The 26,199-nt window shown below is 28.4% G+C and overlaps 1 protein-coding gene across 1 annotated transcript in view; it reads left to right on the top strand.

Annotated features, from left to right (window-relative positions):
* The window catches only part of LOC132952602 (uncharacterized), an 88,358-nt gene that overhangs the window by 22,010 nt on the left and 40,149 nt on the right, over positions 1–26,199 (top strand). The window contains exons 3-4 of the mRNA XM_061024938.1: positions 13,778–13,977; positions 14,120–14,255. Coding sequence (XP_060880921.1) covers positions 13,778–13,977; positions 14,120–14,255 — 336 coding nt within the window. The remainder of the gene's footprint in view (positions 1–13,777; positions 13,978–14,119; positions 14,256–26,199) is intronic.

Raw genomic sequence — 26,199 nt, 5'->3', positions numbered from 1 at the left:
AAATCTCTATCAGTCCGCTATTACACCGCAACGGTACCTACAACAATAATAATATTATGTAAAAAAACAAATAGCGAATGGCCTGTTCTAAAATTGAGAAATACAATAATTATAATTATATGTAAGTGCATATTATATATTTGTAAAGTATCCTTGAGAGAGGGGGGGGGGGGGGATTCAAAATTGCTGAGCACGCCTCTGACTGCGTGGCATTACCCTCCTCCTTTGAGCACAACCCTGTACGTAGTATACCATTATCGATATGATTATTATTATTCTTATTACGACGTTAAGGCCTAGTAGGTATGCTATTTTAATGTGAATAATAAAATATGTATATATTATTTAAATCAAGACGCATATATTTTTCTATGAATATAATATACAAACCATAATTATTTAAACGATTTTATTTTCGTGCACACGTACGAGTAATATACATAGACTATTTTCTGCATTTTTTTAAAAATTAATTTACACTATTTTTATTGCTATTATTATTATTCAAACCTCATACATAATAATATTTCGAATACGTTTCGAGGAAGTAAAATTAATAATAATGCAGCGCTCTCCGAGTTTAAGGTGGTCGGAAACCACCCTCGATGTTCAGCTTATTATAATTTATAGGTCATGAATGGACTAAACAACATTTCGGGACTTTCAGTTATTCGGTTTTAATTTTGAAAATAACACTCGAGACTCTATATTCTAGGTCGTTGGAGAAATTGAATTTTAAAATATACTTTCGAACGTGTCAATATTAACACAAATTAATTTCTACAACAAAGTACAGCGTTCGGAAAGGAAATCGAGGGGTGGTAAATATTTCCATTCTCAGTGCAACGATATTATTATAACGAGCACCGATATGATTACCTATGTGTCTATTTACAGCTCTTCGTCTACATGGTTTTTGTATGGACAAGGAAATTCAGTTAAAAATAAAATTTAAATTAGATAAAAATATTAAACAAACGGTGAGATACGTTATGTTTAAAAATTAAAGTATACAATATGTATATAAAATGTACCTAGTTTATTATTTTCTTTTTTTTTCGCTCAACTCAGTCTAAATTGATTATACGCACTGCGTACCGTGTGCTTACATTTAATTTTCATTGTTCTATGGTTTGTTTTTCTCGAATTTCATACATGAGATATAGTTTTTTTTATCGAACTATAGTTACACCTCCAAAGAAGAATTATATTTTCATGCCAAGTTCGTATAATAGAGACCATATCGTAATCGGACTGTCGTTACGTACCCTGGAGTTTTGTTTGTAACAGAGAATCGTCTACAATAAATATTTTAATCAAAAATAAAATAATTTTTATATTATAACAATAAACCTAACCTAACCTATTCGAGATTCGTCCAAAAAACTAATAAAACTATGGTGTAAAAGTGATAAAAAAAAAATGTATTCACCTAATATTAATTATGTCAGTTTTTTTATAATAGTATACTATTTAGTGCGATCACAAAAAATCAAAAATAGAAAAAATATTTTTATTCAATATATCAGTTACTAAAAATGCCCCATGAGAAATACGTGTAAAATAGTACGCTTTTTAAATAACGATTGTAGGTACTATTTGCAAGTAATCGATGTATAAGGTACTTCTATACCCGATAATTGAAAATGTAGAATTGTTGCTAATGATATTAATTGCACTGCACTAGATCGCCGATGTTCAAATTTAAAAACAAAAATGTTTGAAATTCCTTATAGAATTTGTGTTTGTTTTACTTTTGTTTCTTATTAAGTATGCAAATGCTAGAATTCTGCGATCAAATTGTTGATTATTGGACGCGCGCGACAGTGTCGTACTGCAAGAGTCGTATATTTGACCTTTTTTTCATTAAAAACTTATCGCGAATTTATGAGTCTCATCGAATATACATATAAACATTGACGTTATGGTGAAAACGGCGTATTATACGTGCGCAGTTCGACGGGCTCTATGATAATAATATATTTCGTTAAATAAAATAATTGCCGATTGTTTTGTGTTAGGTACTTGTTTCATTCTTTCTACATACAAATTACGAATGAATAACGTATTTTCATATAATTTTTAAATTTAATTAAAATTCTAAAAAAGCTGCCGAGCGTTGTTCCGTATCACTGCTTGTTTGGCTGCGCCCGAAACTTGGGGAGTTTTTCGTTTTCGCCAAAAAATGATTTTTTTTTTTGTTTCCACCAAATCCAGTTCTTTGTAAATTAGACTTTGAGAACCACCAAAATCTGTTTCTCTTTTTATATTTATTGATTTCGTCTTATGAATACAATATATTTGTCTAGGATTAATAATGTTATTATTTCAATTATAATTTACAATAAGTAGTTTTTACAAATAGAAATAGCTAGGTAGGCAATGGTTTTAATGGAATACTTTGTTATTGTAGATGAGTTGTTAATTGTTCTGTTCTGAATAGGTACTTTATATTTTTTTGATATTTAATTTCGAACTATTTATTTGTGTACCTACGTATAACCATTAATTTGAACACATTAAATTAAATTGTTTTACATATATTAATACTAGGATGTTAAATTGTGTAGAACTGTTTGCTGAAATGAGCATGCCATGATTCGCAATTATTTGTTTTTCTACATAAACTGACAGTGCAGATATTGAACCTCACTGTGGACTGTGGGTGGAAACGTATTATTTTTGGATATATAAATTTCAGAATATCATAAAACAATAGTTATAATTAAAACAAGGATAATTATGGTTATCAAATCTCATCTCGGACGATAATAGTTTTGGAAGAAAACTGATTTGGCGGAAAGAAAAACCAAACCTTTTTTTCATTTCGGTGGAAACGACGCTCGCCCAAAACTTGAGCACCTATAGATATACCTTTCGCCGGCACCGTCCTTCCTCGGTGGTAACATCGGCCTTGGTGATTTATGGTCGAATCGATTTCGCTATTGTTCGTGGGCATCCAGAGTATGATATGGGAGAGACTCGACGATACGTTTAATACATATATGTGTACTTGAACTCGTTTATCCTCTCGCGGGTCACCGTCAAAATAACGGCAAAATTCGACCGAGACAATGGAAATTGTGTTTATACATGCGCAGATAAATGTGGTCACGACACTGTGAATGTACGGAATTTCCGAAAAAATTTCAATCGTACCGACCTTTTCTAGACGAAACATGTTAGGTACACGGGTACGTAGATAATATAATGTTCTATATTATCATTTTATAGCCGTTGAGCCAACATTGTAAGAGGCGTTTCAAATTATTTTGATTTGTTGTACAACAGTGTCCATAATTTATTTAATATTTTATTATTACCTCATTTTCTAAATTTCGTCGTGTTGCCAATATTGGATTTACTATTATAGAATTTGTCGCAACATGCAAATTATTTTACAATGACAACGATATTTTTGAAATATCTATATAAGTTTTGATACTATCGAGAACATAATAACGCGTAGTTTGACTGTTGCGCATATGGACATTTGAACGCAAAAAGTAAAAGCAGAAAATATTTCTATTTGATATTAAACTCATTTTAGTTTTTAAAGATAATTTCTGTTTTATTTTTAAAATTTTAAATCTATCGGAAATGAATCAAACATAAACATTGGCTTAGAATTAAGCCTTGTTGTAGCCCAACAGTTTAATGAAAAATAACGTAATTTTAATTTGCGTTAAGACGTTGTATTAATTCGTCGTCCACAAAAAACAATTTAAAGCAGCCTGCAATAACGCCGGGAAAATAAATCGTAGTTAAACTGTATATCATGTTTTCCAATTGACCAATAAAAAGTCACATCCTTGTAACGCATTAAATCTTCATACAAATTGGCATATTTTCTAGGGCAAAAAATGTCAAATATTATGAATTATAATGCCATTTTTCACATTAAGTGCACAGAGAAAACCCGTACTTCAATTGTTATGCTTTTTTTTTTCTATTCTTACGATGTTTTTAATATCATTATATACCATTTTTACAACGGCGATAAATTAAAGTGTGAACAACACATGTGGGCTTAACCAAACATAAAATAACGTAGGATTTGGCTTAGTCCTGGTAAATGTACACAAAGTGGCATCTAATCGGCCTCAGCGGCGGCGTATCACTCGTGTGTGTGTGTGTGTGTCGCCATCAACTTACTGTATAATATTTTGTATAAAACACAATACCTACTCACGTTTGGTATCTCTTAAATTCTATAAATTATTACACATTTCCGAGTTTAAGCTACTTTATGGTCTTTATGTTATATTATTATCTACTCACGTAATATTATAATATAATATACATTATTTTGTCAACAACGATAATAATTATTTTTCGTGGCTATAAAACTTTACCAGTGTATGAACTATACTATTATTATTATTATTATTATTATATGAACAACGCAGCACATATTATGATTTTATATGGAAAATGTTTGATTACATTTTGAAATAAAATTTTCTGTTTGTTTAACTGTCGGTACTAAACCAGTTTTTGGTTCTTAGCGAAGCTTGCAGGGAAGCGTATTGGTTTCACAATAACATTATTATGATGTTCATAGAGGTTTTTCGGAAACGCTGCGCTGTCGGGCAGTGCTTCAAAAGTTCTGAAAGGAAATGGAGCTTATAAGTTGATAATATAAGGAGTTTGTATTTCTATTTTCCTGGTAGTTTTTCTATTAAACGTGTAGTGAAAATGCCGACAACTACTGTCGAAAATTTTTGGAAAGACATCGGGCGAGCATATTGCGATTATCGAGCTTTGTAGTTAGTTCAGAATCGTTTTTCGAATACGACGAAATGTAATATTACAAGTACCACACGCCACTAAACTGTGCCGAGGAAAAAGATGTGGGATGAGTTCCAACACTTAGACTCAGTATCCTGCGCATGGATTTTATTTGAAATTATTATGAAGCTAATACGAATTTTTTTTATTCAATGACACTTTAAACTTGTATAGATCAATATTAATTTGAATAATGAAATCATGTAATGTAATAAAAATTCTTGTAACAGAAAAGTACCATTTATATGATTTAATTAAATTTGTGTTCTTTTATTTTACACTGAAAAATATTTATATGCTTCAACTGATTACAGTAAAATAATACTATCAATAATTTCAATATATACCATTGGTTATAAATTGTACTCTATCAATTTAAAAAAAGGTGGGTAAGTGGATGTTGCTTTGCTGTACAGTAGGTTACAAGTGGGTCACTGCAATGGATGGTGTTAAATTTGAAGTCAATGATATAATATCATTGTATAAGAAAAACGATTCTGAGCGAAAACGGTCAGTCAGCCTATGATATTACCAAGCATATTTGATGATATTATTGTGAATAAAGTAATTTATGTATAACCTATTAACGTGGAGCCTTGTTTTCAATTTCAATCCTAAACTATAAAAGTTGAACATTTTATACATTTTTAACTACAAAATAATTATTAAATTATAAATTTGATAAATTTTGTCAAAATTTGAACTATAAATGCTTATAAAAAAAAATTATGACTATGTATTTTTAATATTTTTCAACTGCTATTAAAATAATATATCAGGAGCCTTATATTAAATTGTCACGCTTTTTACCCAACAAATACAATTTTATTGATATTTATAGAAAAAAAAAAACTAAAAAAATTGAAAACTGACAATGTCCGTAAACAGCTCACAAAGAGTTGAATTATTTTCAAAATTTTATCGTGTATAAAAAATGCTAATACAAACATTCAGTAATATTTTCAAGTACATACAAAAATACGTTTTTTAATTACAACAAAATAAGAAAATCGTTACACGAGAAATCGAGTGAATATCAAATGTTGTAAAAATATGAATTTCAAACGCTCATAAAAATTTAATTTGACTTTCTTGTCGACATTTTTTTTTTGATAAAGGTAGACAAACTTATGGATAATCTTGTATTACATTTTCAAACCTTAGATTTAAAAAGAACTTTAAATGCTTATAAATAAAAACTGTGACTAAGGATTTTCAATTTTTTTCATCTGCCTTTGAAACGATAACCTAGGAGCTTTCTATTAAATGTTCAAGCTTTTTTACCTAACAGATAAAATTGTATTGATATATATAGAAAAAAAAACTAAAAAAAAATGGAAACTGAAAATGTCCGTAAACAGCTCAAAATAAGTCAAAACATATTTATATGTTATGGTGTGTAGAAAATGCTAATATAAACATTCAGTCAAAATTTCATGTACCTACAGTCATTTGTTTTAGAGTTGCACCAAAAACTAAAATCGATTTTCTCGAAAACAGATTTTTCTTTTGTTTTCCACGTCACGTTTGAAAATTACCGAGAAATTTTTACTTTTGACCCCCCAAAGTATTAACTAGATTCACTTTCCTATCAGAAAAGTTACTGTTAAAGGAAATCCAAGCACTTTTACTGTCCTAAAAGGTAATGACAGACACAAAAAAAAAAAGCACACATCATTGTTAGATTAATACATTCATCACTTCGCTTAGAATCTAAAAAAAATAATAAATAAATATAATATAAAAATATTTCACAATTGTTATTATATGTATATATTTTTTTATTGTACAATTTATTCGTTATTTGTTATTATTATTTGTGCTACAAGTATAATATGTTTCTATAATTAGAAATTATTATTGTTATTTCATTTTAGTAATTATTAGTGTTCAAAACTTTAAATATTTGCAAGTTTAAAATCTAATTTGATGGTTCGATGTAAATTTGATTCCAAATCATTTTTTCTCGGATTTTTTATTTTTCTACAGTTTTAAATTTGTGTAGTTATTTTTGAACAAATATAAAATGAAAGACATTGCTATATGAATTTATATGAACATAGATTGATAACACAAAACAGACATTTTTAGATATTTATCGGCTTATTGTTATTTTAAATTGTACACGAGTTTTATAGTTTTATTTTCATGTAAAAAAGTGGTACAACTTATTTTGATTTGATTAAATAACTTATCAAGTTTATTTAACAAATATTTATCTACTAAAATTGAAGTATTTCATAGGTTATAAATTATTATTAAGATTTCAAATAGTTTTAGTATTTAAGATGTAAGAATTTGGTTCTTACTTAAATTTGTTCGAAATTTGAAATTCAAAACTTAAAAAAAAAATAGTACAAATACATTTTGTTCTTGTTACCTATTTATTCTTTTAAACAAATTATATGTTGCCTGTAAGAATAATACTTTAAACATTAATTGAATGCATATGATAATTATTATGTAAAATTAATAATGGAACGACGATAGAAATTATAATTATAATAGTAACAATAATACCTAATAGTAATAATAATAATGGACTAACCGGTGTTGTGAATGTGTGATCAGTGATTACTTATAACTTTTCATTTTTATATATAAGCAGTATAATACGAACTGATCCATTTAACTGAGAGTGAATATTTTAATAGTTAATTTTTGTGAATTTTAAAAATTGTATTTTTTTCTGACACTACATTTTTGCTTTTAACTGTTATTTAAATACCACATATTTAACAAATGGTTTTAAAATGTAGATCTGGGTAATATTTTGGTCCACTTCACCAATCGTTTACAATTCCAACATGACACAAGTCAAATGGATTACTTTATATACTTATACATTATAATATAATATTATTCATTATTATAGATATTTATAGATGTACTGTTAATGCAGCTTGCATAATATAGCACATTAATGTTATAACACAATTAAAAATTAACATATTTATAAAAAATGTTGGATACATTTTTCAACTGGCTTAAGTTAAGTATAATATAAATTATTAAAATTAATATTAACTTTTTTAAGACCCAATAATTTATTATACTATACAACATGGTTTCACACAAACAGTGTTATTTTGTTCTATTGTTTCCAACATTCTTGAATTCATAAAAATATTAATAATTTTGTCCTTAGAGGTAAATTGTTACGTAATAATTGTTATAATGCAATAGCTGAAAAATTGTCCTTATTATATAACAGGATCGCTAGTCAAATATTATTTATAATTATAATTAAAGTTGAGGCAACTGTATCTTTTATTTGGAAATATTTTTTTTCGCTTAAATATAAAAATAATAACTTATATTTATAATATATTATGCAAAGTAAAAATGTTAAGATTATTATTATAATTTACCAGAAATGTCAATGTTTAACTAACTTCTATAAGAAAATGTAATATAAAATACCACCTGTACACGTTTCGATACATAACACTTAAACTTTAATATTAATATTAAAAATATGAAAATGTAATTTCCTTTGATTAATTAAATTTTATATTTTACTTATGTATGCAATAACTGTGAGCAAGATCAAGGTTTGTGTGTCAACCAAATAAAAGCACTGAAATATTATAATATCATTTATAATATATTTCAGTAAAAATGTCTCCATGTAAAGGTTATATTATATTGTCTATGGTTTGACCGTATTACATGAATAATTTAATAGCAACCACGTTATATTATTATATTCGTTATGCTACATCCGCAGTATTATAATATTTTAAAAGGTGCTAATCATAATAATAAATAAAATGTTATACGCTAATTATAATATTAATTTGTTTATCAGTTAAAATTTGTCATAAGAGTCGCTTATGAGAATAAAAAATAAAAAAAAAAATTTTAAAAACACACTTTTCCATAAAAACATTTAAAAAAAAATTTTAAAAATTGCACTAAAAAGACAAAAATAATTCTCTGTACTTAAAAATAATGAAAAATTTATTGATGAAAAATTTAAAAGTGTGTGGTGCTCATACACTTGACATATATTCCCAGTCACTATCTTATAAACATGATTGAACAAAGAAGTGTATGTGAGACTTTCCTTGGCTTTTAAATTTTTCATCAGTAAATTTTTCATTATTTTGCTCTTATACTTGACATATACTGCCAGTCACTATCTTATAAACAGGATTGAACAAAGAAGTGTATGTGAGACTTAGCTCGGCTTTTAATGTTTTGTATGATGCACCACACACTTTTAAATTTTTCATCAATAAATTTTTCATTATTTTTAAGTACAGAGAATTATTTTTGTCTTTTTAGTGCAATTTTTAAAATTTTTTTTTAAATGTTTTTATGGAAAAGTGTGTTTTTAAAATTTTTTTTTTTATTTTTTATTTTCTACTTTTTAGTTGAAAGTAAATATTTTTATTAAACGTTTAAGAAATATGTTATCCGGTGTTTTCGGTACCTATATCAGAATACCGGTATAATGTTATTTGGTAATAATTACCGTTGTTACCATAGATATTATAATAATGGATAGGACACGCCTATACTTGCTTCGTAAGAGGTTGCGGTTTTTTTTTGGGGAAGAGAGAAAGTTCAATATCTGCGAGAGATATTACGGCGACGTCGTGGGGACAATCCTTTTTTTTTTTTTTGGTCCATGTCCCAAAATGACAACGGATTATTGTATTGTCATCCAAGACCAAGGTCTATACCAATTTTCAGAATTTTTCATCTTCAAAAAGTGCCTCAAATCGAGCGCGCAAGATTTGATCACAGACAGACGTGAAACCAAACTTAAGAAAAGTGTTAAAAAGGAACACGTATTGATACATTTCAAGAATTTAAGCTTTAAAAACGTCGGCAAATAATGTGATTCAGTGCATATATATATTATATATATGTGTGTGTGTGTGTGTAATATACTTATATAGGTAATTGTGACGGTGATAGAATAAAAATATTTCAACTTAAATTTATGTAGGTTAAAGGACAAAACTGTAAAATTCCATCAGCTTTTAAAATACGTATGGTACCATTCGAATCGACGTATTGGTAAGTAGATAAACGACGTCACACATAATCTGAAATCCGATTTCCTGTATTTTTGGCTTATGTGTATGTCTGAAAATGGATTCTAATAAAAATACATTTTATTTTTTTTTCTATAAATAATTAAATTGTATATCAGTATGGTTATATGCATTGAACTAGTAATTTTAAACAATAATGGTATTAACTATAAGGTTTGATAAACTGTTTAAAACTTGAATGATTATAATACAGCACAAACAAATATTCTTGTTTCAGATGAAAAAAATGTAGTTGTACTTATTTTGTCCTTTAATTTTTTTCAAACACTCATTACAATTATACAAGGATTAAAATAAATTGTGAGATTGTCACATACAATTTTTGTGGGTTTAATTCTATAGGAATGAATAAAAGCAAAATATCCCAAGTAGCTAGAATATTTTAAGTAATATGCCCACATATTGAGTTAAGTATGCAAAATTTAGAATCCATAACATCCATTTACATAAATGATTATATTATTATCGCTATTACATTAAGTGTGCATGAATTATTATCAGCATGTATTTTAAGCGTATATGGTAATATATAATATTATATTTGACTTACATTTTTAAAAAAATAATAGCAACAGTGTACGCAGAAAAATAATAATAATATTATCAAAATAAAAGTCAATTGATATTCCATTATCCTGCAAACAAACCGTGTTAACAAGTGTCAAGTTCAAAGTGTTTAAATGTTTTTTTGAAAAATAAAAGTGACACGTAATTTTAGATTCGTTTACTGCGGCGTAGAACGGATATGAATTAATAACATTTGGAGGATTTAAAAAAATTAGTATTATAAGCCCTGTTTTTTTTTTGTCAATAGTTTATGAATAAAAAAATGTATGTCTTTCGTGAAGTCGGTGGGATTTATTTATATTGTAATCGATTTAATTTATTTATGAATGTCCATGCACGTTTCACACCCTCTTTGGTCCGAGAAATCCAATTTAAATTTACTGTCTGTCTGCAGGTTCGTAAACACATTAGTTGGCTACAAAACTTGACGTGAGATCTTGAATATTAATACTATAAAGTACTCAACGTTTCTGCAGAGAACCTTATTGATTTCGTGTCTGCTCTCAATATTTATTTTTAAATGTTTTTTTTTTATGTTTAAATTTCGCCCAAGCTAAGGCGAGACAATAAGTGCAGCAGCGGCAAGATGTCGATTGTAGTCACGTGATAATACATATAATTTTATTGTTTATAATTATCAAATTAATCCACAAAAATCATCAAATTTGTGCTTCGATTATAACGTTAGATTATACTATCTTAAAAGTTTTTAAATATTAAAATACCCTGTCCATTAAGTTAATAATCATCAGACTAAACACTCTAAGATAGACTATAAAATGGTTTTGCGGTAGATGTTGAGCGTGGTTCAGAAGTGATATGGTTTATGAAACGAGGCTATTAAACTCGACAATAATAATTATTGTACTAAGTTATTTTACACTGTCGTAATAATAACGCAGCGGCAATAGAGTTTAATATTATACACTCAGAGTTCGTAAAAATATGTACCATTTTAGGGCCGTATATTATTATAATATAATACTAACCGGCGACGGGGGGCTTAACGACGATACGCATAATATATTATTATTATTATTATAATTATGTATAGGTCACCGTCATCAGACGTATTATACTTTAATATTTTTCGTGACCGACGCGGTAACTGCAGTTTAACACTCCGATTATCATCGTGAAATTATCATGATTTGTATTCTAATACACGCGTGTATAGTGTTGTATTTAATAGAAATACACGACATTATACTGTTATAACACATGCACACACGACCTACTGCTATAATAATATATTATTTTCCCGTGTTGTTCGTTTGACTATTATATAATATATATATATTATGCGTCTAATAATGTGCGCCGGCAATATAGGCAAATGTAGCAGCATAATATTATTATTATTATCATCATTACAGTATTATATTATTATTATAGATGTGTTTGGCTGCGATATTATTAATATTGGCCGACGACGACCGCACCTCATCCATATTAACAGTCGATTATCCCGAAACCCGATGAATTCTTTAGCGCGCACACACACTTGTATATATTATTATATAATATATATATATATATACATTTAATGCGAGAATAGCGTTTCATTGGGTTAGGTCATATTATATTATATTATATAATTGTGACAAAATACACAAAATGTACATTATTAACCCCTTGGACCGAGCACGACGCATTGCATGGTATTATGATATCATAACGCGAATATAGAAGGTATTATTGTTTTGCATTTCATTGTAATGTCCGCCGTAATGTCGAAACGACCAGACTGTTGCCAGAAGATGACAGTCGGAGAGCTCTAAATAATATTCGCTCTGTTGTCCCGTTATTATTATTATTATGATTATTATTAGTACCTACGTCATTATAATAATATGGTATAAGTCCGATCGGGTCTAGTAGGTATATGGGTAGCTGTAGATGTGAGCACTACCCAGGAATCCCGAGCACAGAAATATTATATTATTTTATTTACTCTTCCGGCAGGTCGTAATAATATTATAGATGGTTCGAGAACTGTAGATTTTCTGGAAAGCGACTCCCGCTGCACGATTATTTGCGGTTATTAGAATGATTTTTCGAAACGTTACGTAGTAGGTATGTTTTTCGATTTTTAAATAATTAATTTTCCGTGTTTGTTTAATGTTTAAAAAAATATATGCGTATTACATGTGCATCGACGTACAGCAACCCACTGACATCGCTTTTTGATGTTTCGTACACATGAAGCATGTAAATCGCTTTAACAGCTTTCAAAATATATCTTAAGTCTTCAGTTTTCATTTCGTAAAATTATACAAAATCTCTCGATTCAAGTCTACTGTAAATAGCTTATAATCACAAAAAAGTTTTAACATTTACGATCGTTCACAAATATTTGGAACTAATTAATTACACTGTCAAGGTTTTAGAAGATTAGGTGGCACTTGAAAGACATTGGAAAAGTTAGTGTAATTTATTAGTTATCATAGCTAAAATGTAATATTACTATAAATACCACGTCGTAAGTTCTTCAGAGTAAGAAATCTTCGAGTGCTGACGTACCTGATAATTTCTCACAGTTCTTTACGTAAAGTTTTAGTTAAAGTGTAATGCAATACCTCTATAGTCTCTATGCTATATGAACCATAATATATTAATATGGTAAAGAGGGAAATGCGATAAGTCACTGAAACTTGTCGACAAGTTTATAATTGCTTTTAAAATTATATTGAATAAAGTTTGAATTTCGATAACCTTAAAATAATTTTTTTTTAATAAGGTTAAATTTGCGGGGGCACTCTATAAAACAATGAAAATATTTCTGTCGAAAATAGCAACCAATATAATATAGCCTTCAAAGTTTCAAAATAAAATACACAATAAATATCTCCTATCGATGTATAACATAATATTATTATTAATTTTAAATAGTTTTACATAGCTTTTTTTTTTAATTTTATAAATATGTTTATAACTCATTCTGAAAAAGATTTGACATTTTTAGGCATTTTTACACAAAAAATGTTTGAACAATAATTATAATTTTTTTTTATTTATTTTTTTTTCTATTTATTTGAAATTAACAATCTATACATTAGGGACACAATTAGTTTATGTAATTAGCGTAAATAACATACATATTCATTTTATTAATTATGTATACAATTAATAATAAAAATAAAACATTTACAGGCGGTACTTTGATGTGAGCAGTCATCCATTAATGACGCTCACCGTTGACTTTTTTTTACTCTATACTTGTTGTAGAGACCAGAGAACCTATTCGTAATACTTATGTGTTCATCAGCTAAGCGCGGAATGAAAAATTAACGTTCAGCGAATCGCAAAGTCGTATTTTGCCTAATACTGTCAAACTATTTTCCAAACAGGTGACGGACTGACGGTGAAAGCGGTGGTACCTCGGTACAAGATCCGCGGCGAGACGGCTGTGCTCCGGTGCGACTTCGAGCTGGAAGGAGCCCTTCTGTACGCCGTCAAGTGGTACCGCGAAAACGAGGAGTTTTACCGGTATGTGCCCAAGTCGGACCCTCAGAAGACGTCTTACGTGGTGGATGGGATTAAGGTCGACGTAAGTATATTCTGTAACGATTTCTCCCTCCCCCCTATCCTATCGCTGCCACAACGACCACCAGCAAACTCATCCCCTTCGAGGCGGTCGTGCGACCATAAAACCGGTGTTTATATTATATTTTACGTATTTGTTTGCGCAGCACATGCATTCCAACAGTCGGCAGTTAACGTTGAGAGACATAACGTTGAAAACCACAGCTAATTACCGGTGCGAAGTTTCTGCAGAAGCGCCGTCGTTTGCTTCCGCACAAGATGGTGGCCGAATGGAAGTTATATGTAAGTATATAGTGATTTACGAAATTTAATCTAATCGAGCGACATCATCTGCAGTAACTTCATTACTGCAGTCACTATATTATTATATTATATATGGTTTAATAAATGACTTTGAATCAATGATCTAATAATGTAGTATATATCGAACAAAAAGCAACGACGTTTTTATTATTGGTGGCCGGAAACGAATTTGCAGATGCGATAAAAAAAAAGTTTAACTATAATTTCATGGAATTCAATAATAAGATATTATTTTTGATTATGTGAAACTTATTCATGGTAAATAGCTATGATACAAAACGGAAAAATTAATTTTTCCAATTTTTTCTCCTGTGGGGTAGTTAGGTATGATTAGGTAATAGAGGACTGGTGATCTGGAGTACCTAGTGTCCTAGTAGATAGATAGGTAGGTACTCATTTGTTTGTATATATTATGACATCGTTAATATTATTCTTTTTAAATACCATTTATACCTAGTTCGAAATCAAACAACAGTTATTAAGTGATGAGTTTATTTTATGATTAAAAAATAAAATGATGACTCTGTAGAAATTATTGATTAAAATATTACATTTATGCAAACTGAAAATATGGTATTATAAATAGGCTAAAATAATTAGTTTTTTATAAGATATGCCTAAACCTTAGTTTACATGGTTTCTCAGAATTTGTCAGTAATACGTTTTCTATTATAGTTATGCAATTATATCGTTTACATTTGTTTTCTATGCGGCAAACACCTGTAAATTTGATAAACATTGATAAATTAACTAAAGACTTTCAGATTTTTATGGTAATCAAATACAACTATATGTGAAAGTGAGATAGGTAGTATGTTTGAAGTATCAAATGTTAGTTTAGTATTTTAAATTAAAAATAATTCATACATTTTATTTAAAGAAGATATTCAATATTTAAATGGTATCGTTTAATGATCAAAAGTTAAAAGTTTCGTTGTAGTTTTTGAAGCTCAGTGTTTAACTTGAAATGTTCCGGGAAAATAAAATAAAGAACATATTTTGTACTTAATAAATACCTACACCTAATCCACAAGTAATAATATTGTAAATGGATCACTCTGCAGTATCCTGTACGGCGTTATCAGAGTTATAATTAGTGAAATCATATTTTCATTATCACAACCGCATATTCAATAAATATTAATAATAAATAAAATGTTTATAGTGAATAGGTATATTATATATGGCGTGATAAATGTTAACATTTATTTTTAGGAATTTTCTATTTAACATATACCTACCTACCTACCTACCTACCTACCTACCTACCTTCAAGTAATTGATGAAGTTCAATAGTTTCATTAATTCAATGAACAACCTTATTCTATAATAAAGCATGTTCACAAAGTATTTTCATAAAAGAAAGTTTATAAAGTATTTCAATTAATTGAATACTCAAGTAAAAAAAAAAATAATATATATTATACACTTTCTATGCATAGACACCGTTTTCAAAGTCTATTCGATTAATACTAAGAAAACCCTCCTCCCTTTCCATTTTTTATTATATAATATATAGATTTCCCATCATGATGTAACCACAAAACCATAATAATATTATAATATACCAATCTGTTTTCGACGTATTCTGACGTTGCCTGTCACCCCCATCCCCGTGACAATATTCGTGATTAATAATATACTTTAAGTAAATGTTTAGTTCAACATTTTTATCGATTTAAATTACGATGGTTTTTTAGAATTTCTCCGAAGTAATATAAATTAATGTTATCCATTGTTCAGTTTCACCCAGTGAAAACTTTAAGTACACCCTAACAAAAAAAAAATGTGACTTTTCGAAAACGATCAAAGGCATTTTCAAACTTTTTTTTTTGTTTTTATTCTAACTAGAAGACTTAAGTTCAACTATTGCAGCTCTACAAACATAACAATTCAATGAAACAAGAATAATAGTAACATAGTAAAACATAAAACAGAAAAGAAAAATTCCAAACTTAAAATCTAGCAGACACATCATTTTATTGAAAGAACACAAATTATATTAATATTATTACGATTGTGTAATACAAAAGTGGGTTTAATAAATATTGCTAAAACGATGGAAGGACAAAATGTTTGAATTTAAATTAAATGAACATAGTTATTATATTATATTATATTATATTAGTTGTTTATTATAATTTATAACATGATATGAAAAACTGTTTGAAAAATTTTGGAAAGCTCAAAGGATACATTTTATAAACGATCGTATAAAATATAAAGTAATGAAGTTTAATATACCTAGAAAATAAATAACACATTAAACAGTATAACTGTATAAGCATGAGGGCTGGATACATATCGTGCGTCCCTGGTTCCTCATTAATATATCTCTTGTAACATAAATTTAAATTTTGTACAAATTCTGAAAACCTTCATACAAATAACAGACTTAATATACATTAAAAAGTTGATGAACACCCTTGCTGGAGGTGAGTGACACAAAATCTCATATTATATAATATTATGTACATTGAATTTTTTTTTCTTTATAAACGGTTTCCTAATATTGTGAAACGTTTTCATTGGTTAGTTTAAAATGCATTAAATTTCTAGCCATACACGTCCAGATGACATATTTTTAAATGTCTATGTAAAGATAATACAAATTCAAGAAGTAGTATGTAAGTGATATCCATTAAAACGGATACTAAAATAATTTTCTTTTTACGATAATATTATACGTATTAGAAATCTACTTACCTAATAGTCATATAAACCTAAAGTACGGGTTAAATGTATAATACAATATAAAATATGTCCATTCAATATTAACACAATCTCTAAAGTGTGCTATAGCAAAAATCGAGGAATTAAATTCGCGTTATATTATTCGGTTGAAGCGAGATATTTTTGTTGCGTATAGCGTAGGTACCTGAATAATACTTTTAAAGTGTCATACTCGGAATCGATAAAATTGTAATTTCAAAATCTAAAAAATATAAGAACAAGGGTTTATTTTTACGCTTGCACGCTGGTATAAGTAAAATCTATTGAACTTTTGCTGTCACATTATAGAGCTTCGCGCGTGTATCAGAAAGTGTAAGAGAAAAACGCCGCATTCTATTATTCGTTGGGTGCATGCATGTGTGTGTGTGTGTGTGAACTATTGATGAGAATGCACGATGGTCTAGCGGTGTTTATTTTTTATTTTGCTGGTCTTTTTATTCAAAATGCGAGAGTACCTCTTGGACGAAAACCCTTGACGTCGGCGACGCCGCCGAGATTTCAATATCACAGCAGTGTTAGTCTACGAATTTGGGTCATCCTTTTTGTTTGTCGTTCGTCCATTTTTTTTCACCATATTTTTACTTTCTTTGAATGGAAAAATTGTGTTTTCAACCCTCAATCAATTTTAACCTAATAATAATACATGTAGTACCTACACGTACCTATAAGTCAATAAAATGTGAATTATAACAATATTATGTATTATTTATGTGACGTTTAAATTTAAAACAATACTTGCATACCTCGTTGTTAATACCGCAAACTGGATGTGAATCACAATTTTTTTTAATTGACACAATTTCGTAATTAGAATGTGTGTTTACTATTTAGTAGATTCATATTTATGTAAGAGTTTCATTATTTATATATTATATTAACAGCATAGTTATACAGCATATAAACATGCATATTATTTTATACAATACTTGTTTAACTTTGACTTCAAAGAGGTACTTCATAAACTATTATACTTAAATTAAAAAAATATAGAATTTTATTTTGATACTAACAATTATGAATTGTATCGGAATGTTTAAGTTATGAAGATTATAATATTATATGCAATAAATAAATACATTTGAAACATGATAGGTATAAGTAGATGTACATATTTATTTAAAAAAAATTTTTGAAAAATTACTCAAGACATACTCGTATGTCAAATACAGCTATCACATCAAGAATATTTTATATACCACAGTTTAAAATATCAACTTAAATGTATATTTTGTTTCATACCCACCCAACATCTATATTTAAAATACTTTTCAAAGGTTCAGTGACTATTTTTGATTGTATATTCTGAGTTTATCAAAAGTCCTGACATCTTCTGCTGTTATTTTTGTTGATCACTTTCTATAACCACTGAACCGAATACGATTGGATACTTGTTATAATTGGCAATTGTATATAAGTAAAATATATATGTTATTTTATTTTGTAGTGAAGGTTTATTATTTTTCCATTATTTTATTTGTTTTTAATTGACTTGTTCCTTAAACAGGACTTCAATATTATATAACGCGAGTGATATTTGGCATGCAATACTTTAAGAAATCTATTGTCTTACAATAATAGTACCTACGCTGTTCGGATAAAATAACAGTAAAAATAATAGATAGTTGAAAAACATTAAATATATTTTATAATAAGCTTTTCTGTGTTTTGAAAATGCTGCACAATCAACAATTTTTAGAGACTATTTTTGGAACTTTCAGTATCTTCCCAATAGGTAAATTGCAAAGACTACTGAAATGGGCAGTCACCTTAACGATAACACGCCAATGAATATTCAGATTCAAACAAAACTTTTTTCATTATTTTGAAACTTTTTAACAATCTTAGAGACTCAAAATGTTCAGCCCACGCCCTAACGCAGGTTCTGTTTCTTTCATATTTTTGGTTTTAAATACATGTTTATAATTAACTGGCTCATATTATTTTAACGACTATAATACATATCTTGTAAATATAAAGTTCAAAATGTTTGCAGTAGACTTTTATATAAGCCCCTAATTTTAAAATCTGCATGTGAAGCTTATCGTACTTTCTTTATTGTTGCGTGTTCTTCACATGACACTGGTCCTGATTTGGAACAAATTTGGACGCCATGTACTTTGAAATTAGAATTCGGTTAGCAAACAAATTCGTATTCTGTCAATATATTTACTAAAGATGCAGATCTAACGGTGGAACTACAGAATCGGATTTCGTTTTATGTATTAAATGTTGTGGCGTTTATAGTATGGCACTAGCGAAACGTTCGTTTACACAGGAGCAGTGAATTAATTTTAAAAATAAATAATACATTGTACGTCTTAAAATGTAATACCTATATTTGCAACAGTAATAATATATTCTTGTGAGTTTCTCTATGCAACAAAGGAAATTATTAAGCCCAAGTATTATTAGGTTTTAATGTTTAACCAATGATGAACAGCTGCTTAATAGTTGGTACATATATGTATATGTACATCATAATACATTAATATTAAACAGGATTCTAAAGGCTTAAATATAAAACATTTTTTGAGGAGGTACCAATATGATTCTAAGTGATGAGACATATTTAAATAAAATTATACATCTCGCAATAAATTGTAATCTTAATTTATGATATTTACTAGATTTATTTTCATCGATTTTGAGTATATACATACAGTTTAAAAAATATATATATTAATTTTTGTAAATACATTCAAAAGGGGAAAAGATATTTAGAAATAACTTTTCATTATTAATTTACTTCAGCAAATATATTATTATAGAATAATATATTTGAAAATATAATATGTATTTGAAAGTATGTCACAAATATTATAATTAATTTGTAGGTTTAATCAATGGCAACAATATCAGTGAATTATTTTTTTTTATAGACTACATTGTTGTGTTTAATATTTTTAGGTACATGGTTTAATATACAATTATTATAGTATACCTAAACATCTAAAAAGGATATCAATTGAACTTTATTAAAATTATATGGTACGAAGTAAAATATGAATTAAAATGACTAGTACGATGAGAAAATATGACTCTGACATAAACAAAATTAATTAAAAATAATATTTTTCAATTTTAGTAAACTCGAGCAAAAAAAAAATACCGTATTATTTTATTATCTTTAGAGAGATTTTTGATGAAAGAGTTGATATATCTATGTTTTAATTATTTTTATATTTTTTTGCGTTTAGAATCCTTTAGTAATAAACCTAAATGATTTTTTGTGGGGGGGAGGGGGTTATAGAATGAATGCTCCAAAAGTTTCATAATACACTCAATGTGTGTATTTATATATATAAATATATTATTTTTTATTTGGGATTCAGTACAGATTGTATACCGACATTGCATTATATAGAATATAGATGATAGGTCATTATTATAATTTTTCAATATTTTTCCGGTGAAATTCGAAAAACTGACGAAAAAAATATCCACCACCTTAACAGATTTGTATACGCAGGAGACCTTGCAGGGTTCGACGAAAACTTTTTGTATTATTTTATAACTTTTTAATAATTCTTCAGAGAGTTGAAATGTTTATCGATTAGGTTTTTATTTTTTTTTTATTATATACGTGATATATTTTTCGGAAAATGTGAACGACGATGCAGACAATATATTTTTGGGCCTTGTGTACACACAATTTTGAAAACATTAAAAATTTGTCCATACCACAGTAGTCTGTAGACGGGGGATACTGATACTTGACATTTTAATACTAGAGAACTCGTATAGTTTTCTTTATTATATTCAATAAATTTATTTTTATGAGCACTTAACATTTTAAAAACTTCCTATAAATTACATGAACCTAAACCGCGTTCCGTTCAGAGTAGTTTTTACAACGCGACAATTGCATAGCTTTCGGGTTTAAAAAAAACAATACAAAGGGCCGAAGTGAGCAGAGTGAGACGAATGACCAACACTCTGAGGTCTGCAGTCTCTGTATCGTTTCTGTATACATTACCAACGTTTATATTGTTTAATTTGTCAAAATATTATGATACCGGCGGTTCAAACTGATCACGTGGTTTCAATGAACTACGCTCTATTTTGAGTTGAATAAAATTATAATATGATTTTATACGACCCTTGAGAGATTCAAGTGAATTTATAGTGAAGTATAAATAAATAACTGTGTCCGCCAACTAACACGGTGAAGATGTACACGCGTCGTTACTGCGGTGAAATTAAAATGCCCTGACTTTTATGAGTAAGTATTAAATATAATCAATCTGAAAATGTTTTATTTATAATATAAAATATTAATTAGTGTCAATAAATGCAAATCAAACATTTTACTTCAATATGTTTTCACTTAACATGTTTCGAAAAGCCCTTTTACCTGTTATTATTAATCGATTTATAAAGATGAATGTAATTTAATAATTCGTTTTTCAGAAACTAAAGAAATTAATTTAAGTGCGTTCGTGTAGTTTTTGTAAAATACTCCCCTATTCAATATACGTATAGCTATTATTTGGTTTAATTTCCTTAAAAGAATTTTTTTACGATTTTATCATCAACTAACTCATTTATGAAAATCGTATCCAATTAACAACCTATCAAGTGTTTACTCTTTAAGTACTAAATATGGCTTATTATTTATGCTCAGTTCTGAATATTAAAAAAGAATATTATAATGCATAAATATTAAAACATTTTGTACTAATGAATATCAATTATAAAGACCATTATGCATAATGCAATCCTCTAATAGTATAATTATTTAGCATTTATACTTCCTGAAAATAAATTTCGCCCATCTCCAAACGATATTTCACGGAAAATTATATAACTCCTGTTTGTATTGAGTATATCTGTAGGAAAAATATTTATCGAGATACATTTTTCCATTATAGGTACCTACAATATTTTTAAAGTTCCTCAGCTGTGTTAAGTATTTTTTGATTTCAGCGAGCTCAGAACATCGTTGAAGAGCTATTGTAATAAATATTGAATAATAATATTGTACAGTTATAATTATTATAATAAATGATCCATAAATATTTTTAACCTTGTAAATCATAATTTTAATATATTTCAACAGCAGAAAAATAATACCACCGTTAAATACGTTTTATATTTTAAAAGAAAAAAAATGTTTCTGAAAAAATTAAGTAAATAAATACATAGGTACACGATATATTATTTTATATATTTGTAATTTGTATTACCTATTTTCTTATTTTGTTTTTTATTCATACACTCGTATCACGCTTTGGTACTTGTGAGACGAAATATTATATTTGTATATTATTTAATATTATTGCCTGTACTTATCGACTGTAGTTTGTGTTGTATACCTAACAATGCTGTTGAAAATTATAAGTACGACCAAAATATCCAAACCACTATGTCGAATTTGTCATCGGCTATGGTAGTCGTCGATGTGTATTTATATATAAATATATTATATTATACTAGATATAATTATATTATACTTTAGCACTGTCCATCGCATTTTTCCTACAAAAAAAACCTTCTCAACCTTATGAAGCAGACATTTTTCTTCTCCCCTTTTTTTCTTATGATTAATTGTCGTGATCGCCGCGGAAAGGTAACCTCCGAAACGCATTGCCATCGGTTGTGTGTACACAAAGCACGCACAAGCACACACATACATATTATATATATTATATAATATACATTCTATGCTTATCGTGTTCTGGTGGGCTGGGGAATGGTGGAAGTGGTGAGAGGGAGCGTTTGCGGCAGTAGATGAATTTGCCGTTCGACGTTTCGGGAAAAGCTAAAGAATTCCGTGACGGGTGTGATAAATTAGGTTCTCTGACTCGGACAATATTTCACGTGCAACACACAAAAATATAATACACTTGATTGGCCGACTACGCGCCACTTTACGATTCTCCGTTTATATCGATCGGCATCAGCTCGAACCTATTCCGCCGTCGTTGCTCATCATCGCGAAAGCCAAACAAAACGGGTAATATCACGACGATGTCTGCAGGTACGCCCGAAAACGAAAAATATTATGTAACGTACCATTAACCCAGTACTTATAACTTTATATACTATATAGGATTCGAAAATTTTAAAGCTCTAAAATCGTAGGAATTGACATATAATAAAAACGTATTATGAACCGCATAAAAATAAAATCTAAAACAAAACAAAAATATGCACTGTTTATTGTTTGGATATTTTGCACATTTAATTTTTAATTTAGGCATAGGCAATTTTATAATGATACAAACAATATCAATGTAACAATGCTCTTCAACTCTCCGCGTAACTAGGTATATAATATATATAATCAATTTCCAACAGACACGTATTATTTCTTACGTAATTAAATGCTGTCTTTGAAGTATAATATATACTGTTCAAGTATTGTTTCAGGCCGGGAATTCACGACACTACCGAGAGGTTAAAATCTCAAATCAACGTAATAATTACTAATTGAACATAACTTTAAAAAATGCGTATAATATTTAAATAACCAAATACATGCGGTAAAAGTTTTTGATTTTTCATTCCCCTAAAGCCATGATGCCAATAAACGTATATAATATAGTATTGTTGTACCTAGCGGCTAGCAATCAATGTTTAATGAGCTGAAAAAAGCATCATACAAATGCAACAATGTATGAACCCTACCTATTACATAATGCAACGTTAAAAATATTCTATTCTATCATAATACAGTAAGTCCATATATAGGTATCAAATATTTATGTATTACTAAAATAAGCGGAGGTACCCTGACCGTGTAGTACGTACTTATTGACTTACAGTCGTTAAATCGTTATATGTACATATATATATAGGTCTGTTAATCGCGGGTCCTTCGTGCCACACTGACGACAAATAATGCAAAGGATACCATTATTATTATTGTTATTATCGTCGGGTAGGTACAGTATCAAACGTATAATAATATTAGAAAATCTATTAGAAAAGTTTTCAGTGACACACAACAAAAAGCGTGCACCGCGTACTCCTTGTATAGGTACACCTACCTGCTACAACGTTTGTATATTTTAATAAATATTTGGTTAGCGTTTTCAAGAGCAAGCGAATAGACGTTTTATTGGCTTTGTGCGATAAAGAAAAAAAAAATAATAAAATAATATACCTACTGCACTTGTCAATAAAACAGTATAAGATACTACATACTATTCTTTCTTTATTGTATGAAGTAAGAATTATAATTATTATGTGACCTATAATTACTTGATGTCTTTGTAAATATGCAACTTAAAAAAAATATATGTATTTAGAATTTGTATTTATAGCTTAGCTTAATACGCATCATATACATTTTTTTAACAACTTTAATAGTATTTACTATACATATTTATATTTATAGTAATTTTTTTCAACAATTAATTGAACTGTTTAGAAACTCCAATTCCACCAACAAGAGACACAACCTCACTCCTCGGTGGTGAATTGAGCCAAACAAACTTTACATTTATTCTTTTTGTATTCAACGTAATATATATATATTCTTTTTTGGCCAATAAATTATCTTATCTTATATAATATCATATATATTATATAAGCATTGAGTTGAAGTACAGGACCTCTAAACGCAATATTTGAAGGAAAACCATTACGGGGCAAGAGTCGCGCGTGTTGACGTATAAAATAATATATTATGTATAACATATTATATCGTATGGAATTCCGAAACCCCGAAATCGTTGAATTAATAATTGCTGCGCCTTAAAACGTATATACAATTCGTTGGACTTCTTCTGTACAACTGCGGTGCTACTATGCTCGGAGTTATTCGCCTGTCACAATGAGAAACGCACGAGTTCTGAAAGAGCAAAGTAAAAAAAAAACCAATATAGGGTGAGATAAAACATCAGCTGGGTTTAAAAAATTGATATGGGTGAATATAAAAGAAAAAAGTACCAGAAAGCCGCGTGCATTAAACTGTCGAATAAAAATACATTATTGTTAACCCGTGTAGTTTAATTATTTGTTTTTTCAATGTTCATGTTTAAAACAAAAAAGGTGGGTAAGTGGATGTCGCTCTGCTGTACGGTTGGTTACAAGTGGGTCACTGTAATGGATGGTGTTAAATTTCAATTCAATGATATAATATCATTGTATAAGAAAAACGATTCTGAGCGAAAACGGTCAGTCAGCCTATGATATTACCAAGTATATTTGATGATATTATTGTGAATAAAGTAATTTATATATTTACTTATTTACGTGGGACCTTTTTTTAAATTTTCAATCCTTAGCTACAAAAGTTGAACATTTTATAAATTTTTAACTACAAAATAATTATTACATTTTAAATTTAATAAATGTTGTCAAAATTTGAACTTTAAATGCTTATAAAAAAAAATTGTGCCTATGTATATTCAATATTTTTCAACTGCTATTGTAACAATATATCAGGAGCCTTGCATACAATTTTCACGCTTTTCTACCCAACATGTAAAGTTTTATTGACATCCATAGAAAAAAAACAAAAAAAAAAATGGAAACTGAAAATGTCTGTAAACAGCTCAAAAAGATTCAAATTATTTTCAAAATGTTATCGTGTATAGAAAATACTTATATAAACATTCAGTAAAAATTTCATGTACCTACGATCATTTGTTTTAGAGTTGCACCAAAATCCAAAATCGATTTTCTCAAAAACAGATTTTGCGCAAAAATTCCCGTTTTTCCTTAATTTTTCTTTTATTTTTCACGTCGCTTTTGAAAACTACTGGAAAATTTTTACTTTTGACCCCCCAAAATACCAACTAGATTCACTTTTCTATCAGAAAAGATACTGTTGAAGAAAATCCAAGCACTTTAACTGTCCTAAAAAGTGATGACAGACACAAAAAAAAATGTAAAAAAAAATTAAAAACACACATCATTGTAAAATCAATACATTCATCGTTCCACTCAGAATCTAAAAAACACACATTATTGTAAAATCAATACATTCATCGCTTCGCTCAGAATCTAAAATAATACATAATCTACATATTATATTGTTATACTAAATTAGGAGTCACACGATCTCTCACGGAAGTCTAAACCAAATATTTGTTTTGAAAATCTTCATACTACAAACATTCGAAAACGTACGCATTGTGGTTTTGCGCATAACGCAATTTAAAAAAAAACTGTACACGTGTAATGTATACAGTAATTATTATCATTCGAGATGTGAACAAATAAAGACATATAAATGTTT

The sequence above is a fragment of the Metopolophium dirhodum genome, chromosome 9 (assembly GCF_019925205.1).
Source record: "Metopolophium dirhodum isolate CAU chromosome 9, ASM1992520v1, whole genome shotgun sequence".
In the NCBI taxonomy this organism is placed as follows: domain Eukaryota; kingdom Metazoa; phylum Arthropoda; class Insecta; order Hemiptera; family Aphididae; genus Metopolophium; species Metopolophium dirhodum.
This window is presented reverse-complemented; position numbering and strand designations above follow the sequence as displayed.